Source organism: Buceros rhinoceros, unplaced genomic scaffold, assembly GCF_000710305.1.
Source record: "Buceros rhinoceros silvestris isolate BGI_N320 unplaced genomic scaffold, ASM71030v1 scaffold34390, whole genome shotgun sequence".
Lineage (NCBI taxonomy): Eukaryota > Metazoa > Chordata > Aves > Bucerotiformes > Bucerotidae > Buceros > Buceros rhinoceros.
This window is the reverse complement of record NW_010392078.1, coordinates 1780-10937: the sequence shown is the minus strand read 5'-3', so window position 1 is coordinate 10937 and position 9158 is coordinate 1780. Positions and strand designations below refer to the sequence as shown.

General features: G+C 38.0%; 1 protein-coding gene across 3 annotated transcripts in view; it reads right to left on the bottom strand.

Moving 5' to 3' along the window:
- KIF2A (kinesin heavy chain member 2A) overlaps positions 1-6288 on the bottom strand; it is a 36085-nt gene extending 29797 nt beyond the window's left edge. Inside the window, exons 1-5 of one of the 3 annotated variants that reach the window (XM_010143857.1) lie at positions 6199-6288; positions 5031-5150; positions 4007-4061; positions 1866-1988; positions 1166-1266 (exon numbers count right to left, since the gene is read on the bottom strand). In XM_010143857.1, the coding sequence (XP_010142159.1) occupies positions 1166-1266; positions 1866-1988; positions 4007-4061; positions 5031-5150; positions 6199-6276 (477 nt within the window). In that variant the 5' untranslated portion in view covers positions 6277-6288. The remainder of the gene's footprint in view (positions 1-1165; positions 1267-1865; positions 1989-4006; positions 4062-5030; positions 5151-6198) is intronic. The other 2 variants (XM_010143850.1, XM_010143865.1) reach the window with 2 other exon arrangements.
- Between the last annotated feature and the right edge of the window lie 2870 nt (positions 6289-9158).

The window sequence follows — 9158 nt, the reverse complement described above, 5'->3', positions numbered from 1 at the left end:
CTGCTGAAACATTTCCTTCTAACATTCAGAAAGGAGTATTGCTTATTATGGAAAAAGTGTTCTTCAAATCCCATTTTAAAGTCTTGCCCACTGGAAGACAGTGTTTGGTTAATTATTGATGTATTTCACACCACCACCGCCAGAATACATAAAGTAACACAAAGCACAGTTACATACAGGTCACCAAGACAAACAGCTTCCTCATATAGAAGTTTAAGACTCAGATGCAAAGGGACTCTTCACAGGAGTGATACAAAGAAAATTTTAGGTGTAATACCACATCAGAGTGGTATATAAATAATTAATATATAAAGCAAAAAAAATTTGTTTCTCACAGATAAAAACATAGTAATGTTTTGCATTTGTGTAAATGGATGAAAATTAGAGAATATAAATCCACATAGGTGATTTTAGGTCATCTTCAAAACATCATTATACCATGAAGTAAAATGACTGAATTATTTAGTTGGTGGTGGTACTTCTCATGTCAGTAGCAGATTGGTATTATCTCTTTAGAGACTAACACATTTGTACAGGGCTGCCAACAAGATTACACTACTAGTTTTGCTGAAGCTTATATGCCACTGTGACAGAAAGTCATTTAATATTAAGAGATTTTTTTCTTATAGGATTAGCAACTTAATTTCTTTCACACAAGTCTCTAACAACTTCCTGCCAAGCTGCTTGCATGATGCAATGCTAAATCATAAATGCACAGACTGATTTAAAGAAAAAAAATTAAAAGTCACTATTTAAACTAAAATAGATCTTAAAGCATCAAAGGTAATAAAGAATAATTTTTAATAATGTTTTAATACCTCCTGAATAACAGACCTATCTAAAACCCAAAGGTTTGATTATTTTTCAGCAATGTATTTTTCCCTAAGAAACAGCTATCATCAGTACTTGATTCTCAAAGAACACACTGCACGATAGGCAGTTATTTCTGCAGGAAGAAAGAGGAGCAAAACTCTCTGAAGTAATTGTTATAAAAGCAATACAACCAAGCACCAAAATATTTATCAAACTTGTATGCAGGATTAAAACATTTAATTTCAAGATTATTACAGTTCATGAAAAATATTAAAGACCAAAAAAGCACAATGATTTTGTGAACAACTTCTCTTGCTGACACATGTTTTCCACACAGGCTAAAAATACTAACCTGAGCTCTTTTTTCTCTAAGTTCCTGCTGCTGTAACCTTCTTTTTTCACGTTTCTCTTGCAATTTTTCAACCTCTTTTACACAATTAGATTTTCTACGTGCTTAAAGAAAATGATACAATTTTAGAGTATTTTCAGTGTTGCATGAATTTAGTATTTACACTACCACATTTCAATTAATATAATTTATCAACAATTAAAATGCATTTATTTCAACTGCTTTTTCAAGCAAATCAGTATTGGTACAGAATAATTATGGCAATTTAATGTCTAAAATTCATAAAAGAAATTAATTAGAAAAAAGTCATGGGAATGGGACAATAACGACCCAACCAAAAATATAAGTACAATAACCCTCAAAAAACATTTGGACAGATACATGTGTTCTCTTGGTCTGAGTTAAAAGACAGCCCATGCAAATTAAAAAAAAAAAAAAAAAAATCAAATAACACCACCGTGGTTAAAAAAAAAAGGTAAAGGAAAACCAAATTCCAAATACTAGCACAACTATTACAAAAGTGAATATTTGTTTAGCCACAGCCCTCTAAAAAAGCTCCCCGAGGAAGCCCACAAACAACTGTACACATGACACAAATGGACATGACAAATATCTGTTTGTCATTTATGGACAACAACATAATCCAAGAGAATGTACATGTAACGCCCAGAACTAATGAATCCTTGATACACGGTTTACATACAAGGGGGTCCAAATTCCTTTTTTGCAGCTTGAACTGGAGATATATCTGAAACACTACCATTCTGTTGAGAGGAGGCAGACTGCTCAGGAAGTTGAGTAGGTCGTGCGCGTGCAGAACCAACCACTGCAAAGTAAAAGCACAAAGCTCATCTGGACACAGAAGAGTAACATTTCTACCGGTTTCTGAAATGCTTTGATATGACAAGAAAAAACAAGACCCCTTTCCAGACAGAATTTACTGGTGGTGAGGGGGAGCCACACATGTAGAAGGCCTATTAATAAAGACATCTGGTATGCAAACTTGTTTATTCTAGTGATATACACCAACACAACATAAAGATAACCACCAATGTTGCACATGCATATATCTAAATACTCTATTGCAGAATTAGCACAACTTATTACGTGCATAGAATGAAACATACTTGGAAATACATAGTCCTGAAGTTTAAAGTGCTGAAATTTTATTTGTACTGTCATTATACCCAAAAACTGAGTAAGAAGCCCTACTGTTCCACGCTCTCTAGACACGACAAAATGGTCCCACCTCATTGAGCCTATGGACTGAAAAGACCATTTGTATCCCTTTCATTTGTCTAGAGAAGCAAAGAGATACAAAAGAAAGGCAGCAACGTGCAGCTCAGTCTGTGAGTGAAAGAAACAAACTGTCTTGATGCTATACGGGAATGGATACAGATAGAATCAATGTCTAAACATACATTGATTCTATATGTGCTAAGGATGCCTGTTACTGAAGATGCGGTTGTGTTTGTTCCGAGTGAATGCAGTGTTAGTAGTAAGTGTGCAAGACTCTTTGGCAGAGCTGAATGCTTTAAATTGTTTTTCAAAGAGCTGATTCAAGCAGCTCTGCTTCATCTGGTCCATTTTCTGCACGCTCTCCTAACTGAGTCTGCCAGGAGAGTACAGAGGTGAAGGTATCAGCTTTAATTAGCAGCCAAAGATGACTCCAAATGAAGGCCAGCTCACTGCACAACATGGGGTCAACTATGGAAACAGGTATTGAATGGGACAGACAAGACAAATGCCCAGATCATTCAGAGTATGATAGGAGGTCTAGTATATAGCACAAACTGACTACACGAAATAAGACAGTATGCTGAGAAAGGCTGAACTACAAAGCCAACAAACAACAAATACTTAGGTCAACTGTGAATAGGAAGATGCATAGGACTTAATAAACTACAAGTTCCAGGGTTTTTCCATACCAAACAGACCATTTACTACAAATGCCAACATGTACAAATGTGAGGACAGCCCGTCAGTAAGATGTCTCAAATTTAAACAATATTAGTTTCAAAAAAATTGTCTCCTCCTCAGGAGATTTTCAGTTGTTTAACACCACAGAGGCATATAGCAGAAGGTCAAAAGTGGTCCCAATCATGCACCAGAAGAGTAAGCAGGCCCACTAATTTTTCAAGTTTAAACAGATGGACTGTTTAAACTTCTGCTCTGAATTAATGACAGCAGATTACTGTGTGGAAGAAGAATCAACACCATCACCAGCACAAGTTAGTTAACACAGGAGAGAAAAAGAAAACATCAAGCAGTAACTATTCTTTCTCATGGTATAGATCTGTATTAATCCAATTTTTCACCTATCCTCCCCTGGTATTTCAGCATTTATTTTCTAGATTTTTTGCTATTAACTGTAAAGTGAGAAATAACCTGTAGGGATGAAGTATTCTTTGAATGAATGATTACACACAGACTGCTACAAAACCAAGTTAAAAATAGGAAGTGTAGGAATTTTAAGTGAACTACTCTAGTGTATATTGAGACACTCACTTAAGCTGAAGCAAACTGAGGATGCTTTAACTTGGAAAAGTCCACATGATTTAATGTAGCATAATTAATTAACTTCAAATTTTTGCATGTTCGGTTCATTCAGCTTAACTTGTCTACGCTCTATTGCTTAAACTTGCATATAAATACTATTCATACAACATGAATTCCTATGTATACATTGGAATAATTCTAGAAATGACATACCGTTTCTTTTATGTGTCATATGCATTATTACCAAACGAAAAATGCAGAACTGTTAAGGAATGTTAGATGAGCGGGAGGTTAAAATTTTTCCATACTTTTTACCTCCTTGAAATGGAAAGAGATGACATTTACCTCTGTTATCTCTGGCAGGGGCCTCATTCTTAACAGATACCACAGTTCGTCGACTCTATAAAAGAAATCTCTGTTACTCGATCACTTTATTTCACCATATTACTGAAAATGTAAACTGCAGCCTCATCTCCGCTTCTTTCCAGTGAATGAAAATAATACGACATCAGCAATACAGAGAAGTGATTGCTGCCAAATCCCTCCCTGAAGAGCCTAGGGTGAAGACTGCTTGAACTCTAAGCACTGTTTCAAAACAACCTCCAAAACTTTTTCTATATTTTCCCTTGAGATAAATGAGGGCCACTCCAAAAGTAGTGTTTCCTATTTTATGATGCTGGACCATGACGCCAGAGGGGGATCTGGTGGTACAGCAGTAGAGGTTGAACCTTCCCGCCAATATCCCGTTAAATTTTGTGCCGTGCGACAGACAGCAGCAGAGGGGCAGCCTGGCAACATGGTGTCTGACATGGGAGTGCGCGTGAAGCAAAGGGGTGTGACTGAATTCCTCCATGTGGAAAAAATTGCACCCACTGACACTTGCTGAATGTATATGGAGACCAAACAGTGGGTGTCAGCGCAGTGGGGCCATGGCACAGTGACTGTGGGTCCCCTCCCCTGGTGCAGATTTTTAAACGAGTGCAACACGCAGGGTTTTGTTCATCTCTGGTGACAATGCACAGCCTATGGTGGGGACTGTGTCAAAAACCAGTGTTTGGTAGCTGAGGATTTGCTCTGTCAACAGTCTTACTGTGCTCTCTGTATCTGCTGTAGTTTCCATGGAACTATGATGTAAATTGGATGCATTACTTTCGTAGCAACGTACAGGTTTAGTTATATAAATATTAGTTCCCAACTCCCTCTCTGCCAAACCTGTCCTTAACCATTTTTTTTAAATCCCTCTTCACCATAGGAAAAAGGAAGAGTTATCAAATAGCTCCACAGACAAAAAAGTTAAAAATTCCAGCATAACAACATGCACAGGAGTATTTTAAGTTTAACATGAACATGTTGCCTCAATAGTACCAACCTTCACAATTTTGTTTACTTTGGCAGACGGATTGGGTGGTGGTGGTGTCTCTGGACTAGGTTCAATATCTTCATCAGGTGCAAGGTCCGGGTTAAGTGCAAAAATGCTCTCCAAGTCAATCTGTGTAAAATAATATAAAATGCACTTGTAAATCTTAAAACAATATTGACCCACTCCATTCCTCCTGTTATGTTTGAGAATAAAGAGTAATATTTTGTGGTTTTACCCAAAAACTTGTTAATTCTAAAAACCTGAATTTTCTTGTCTTATGTTCACTGAAAACAGCATAAGCTTTGTTCTTTGTACTAGTTGCAAACACACACTTCAGAAAAGGGATGAATTAAAAATGGCCAGTAGATATTAATAATTTTCTAAAGTGACTAAATTAAAACATAAGTAGTCAGTATTACTGTGGTAGTTTGATCATTACTAAAAATACATAAGACTTTCTCTAACATAAAAAGAAAGATGTCTCAATTATTTGAAATTTCCCAGATGGTGCAAAAGAAACAGATGAAATACAACTTACACAAAAAACAAAAACACATTTGCAACCATGTTAGATTTATTGTGTTATTGTTTGTTTTCTTTTAAGCATTTCTCATTCAAAGTGCTGTAAGGGGAAAGGGGCAGGATCTTAGAAATAGTTGGCTTCAGGTCTATTGAAACTCGGTTTCCCAAAATTCTAAAATAGCTTTGGTGTCTAAAGACTGCTATTTCCCCAGCTGGACCTTTCAAAGACCTCACAACTGTACGGCTTCTGCGCGTCCAGAGTAATGAGCTCGGCTGATGAGATCACCAGGGCCTTCTCACCTTTTTTTTTTTCTTTTCACAAAACAGTGAAATGCTATTATTTCTGAAATGCTACTCCAAATCTCAGCTGAAACTGGGTAACATGGTCCAAAATTTAAAGGAAGAGGAGATAGCAAAGCATTACACATAAAGACACAGTCACTCAAGGAAAGCAAGGCTATGACACAGAGTTCAGGAAGTCACATTTAATAGAACAGAAACCAGCATTTGCCCAACAGCTCTCATGCAAAACAGCCTGTAACTGAAGAATCATCAGGTAAATTAAGATTTATATATTGTTTCCAGTGCAAATTTCAAAGTAACATTCGTGTAGGTCACACACTTCAGAGAAAAGTTTTAAAATAATTAAGTTTACCTCTTTGCCTTTTGTATCTCCATTTTCGATCCATTCAACGGTTACACTTTCATTATCTTCATTTAGGGACGTTACCATAGCCTCGTGAATTCGGCCTAGAAAGCAAATAAAAAGACCATTTATTAACTGGTAGAAAATTTTTTCTGAAGTTACTTTCATCCCTGCACTGACACATGCAGAGAGAGGCAGAAAGAAGAGAGTAAAAAAAAAAAAGAGGTGATAAACAGAAGCTGATTCCTGGCTACACAACATGAAGTGGCTCAGACCTGATCCACCAGTGGAGGCTCTAACGGTCAGCGTACAAGTCAAAAGCTCAATGAACAGAAAACTGAGTGGTAAGTAAACAGAACACCACATGAAGGCCACACCACTTAGACTCTGTTTCCTTGAGAGAAGAAAAGACCAATATCACAAGACTCCCACAGGCAGTAAAGTTTCCTGACGTGCACTCCACAAAGGCTTGTTTGTCCCCCTTCTAGGCTGATACAACATTACAAGTCCCAACACAGGAGTGAAGCCCTCCAAAATTGTATTCTGATATCCATTTCTTATAGGCATCCAATCAGTTGGTAATTCCACTAAAATTAAACTCTCTGCAACAATAATAGAAATCATCATTTTAAAAACAGCTGCTTACACAGACTGCTGAGCTGGAGTGAAGGTGCTGATGCTTTGGCTTCTCCAGTAAAAGACACAAAGCCAGCCAGACCCCATAAAGTACAATAAAACCAGTAAACTTTCAATAGGAATAAGGATTTTTTCTTCTTAAATATACAGGGTACTGCAATTTTTTTATGTCCTATTTCATATGCACAGTAGCAAGGAACAATTTTAAAAGCCGAGTAGCCATGCACTGACACAAAAGGATGAAGACACAGGTGTCACATGAATTTTATATCTGTGCTTTGCCCTAAAAGTACCAAGAACTGACAGTTCTAAAGAACAGGAGTTCGATGCAATTGTTCCTCTAACGAGCCCCAGCGCGAACAAGCAATCCTTCACTCCAGTCATCTCGAGACACCCTCCAGGTACCCAAGGGTTACATGCAGCTCCCAAAGCACGAGCAGTCTGAGCAGTCTGTGCATATGCTGCTGCTATTGGGCTGGGCACCCACTGCGGGCGAGACACAGCAGGGACCTTATACATCCACCCTGGTCTGGGTCTCCTCCACCTTGCACCTTCTCTTCTCCCTTGCTAAAGCTCCCAAACTCCCCAGATCTACTCCAGTATTCTCCTCCACAAACTTCTGTTTTAGTCTTTTTGGCGATAATTTGACAGTTTTCCAAAGTTAATGTTTTAATACAGTCTATCCCAAATTACCTCAACTAATGGCACAAGTAACAAATGTATACTGTTAATATTTCTTTTATTGCCCAAACATTCACACCTAGTTAAAGTTAAGCAAGAAAAGATACTAGAGGGAAGCATCATGGAAGGTAACAGCAAATCTGCTTACTCTAATGTAACATGGAGAGGAAGAGACTAACTCAAAATCAGGCAAAGTGTAGCACTCGGGGGACTCACAGAGTAGCCGGCATCCCTGGGCAGCACTGCTTTCACATCTCCAGTGCTCACCTTGCCAGCAATATACATTACATATGCTTTTACAACATTTGGTCTTGCCTTGCCCAAAGTGTAAGATTCACTCCATCACTACAGAAAAGTTAAGCAGTTTTTTACATAAAAAAATAAGTAAAACCTTGGTTTCACTTGCTTCCTTTCCTCTAGCATTCGCCAGGCTTTACTTCCCTGACACATATTTTGCCTAAACAAACCCTCCCATTTGCGCTTTTTGAGCACCATTCCCCAGCTGTGTGCTCTGCAGGGACAGTCTGGCCCGCATTCCCCACCAAGGCACTGCGAGAACATGCATAGGTACCCTCCACACACCGGCAATCCTTCCTTTCCCCTCACCCAAAGGTCGCTGTGCAGGCACACATCCCGCCTTCAGTACCCTGCCTGAATTCTGCTGGTGGCTGCGCACCTTAATTCCTTGGATGAGCATTTTTGTGCTACTTTTCTTTGTGCAAGGTCCTCAATACACCTCTCCATTAATTTTTCTACATTTAAGAACCTCTAGGGACTTCATTTTGTGCAGCAACACCCTGTTGTAGATCTGTTTCAATCAGCTATCTGGTCCATTGGCAAAGTAACAACAGAAGCCACCGTGTTCTTCTAGCACTGCCACACCTGCCACTTCTACAAAGAGCGTGCTGGGCTCACAAGGATGCAAAACTGCGGGATCTAGAAGAGTTCTCAGACTTACATTGCTATAATCTTCTGCTACTGTTTTAATGCTTGGCCCAGCCGTCAATCCAGAAAAAAAGAGAAAAACTATATATGAAAAATCTAAGGTTAGCAAAACACATTCTATACAATATTACAATAATCTTTCGGATATTACCAAATTTTCTAAATTCTGAAGAAAAGCACTAATCACAACTGAAACCTGTGACACTGTATTAGTCACAGAGCCATCACATAAGTTCTATTACCTGCTCCTGTACTCTATTACTTTTGACATAGAGCGAATAATAATTAAAAAAGGTTTAACCTTTGCCATAATAAGTGAAAGGAGATCAAAGCAGGCTGATGAATGAATAGAAAATACAGAACACCCTCACAAACACAGTAAGCCAGCATGCTGTAACAAAAGAATCACAATAAATCTTCCATCTCTGTGCCAGATTTCATCCGTTCCCTGGCCAAGAAAGTTAGGATTGAAGAAAAAAACACCACTAACAAAAATAAAAGTTACATCCATCTTCCAAATATTTTCATCTTAAATAGAAAATGTATAGTATAATGTTTTTGTTGCTAAAAATTCCTTGTGTTGCTAAAAGTTTACATGTTACTGAAGTGCCAGAAAGCACATTTACATCTTTACAATTGCCTCTTGCTCTCTGCAAACAGTATTCCATTATATTATTCTAGTACACAGCTGAATACAGCAGCTGTGT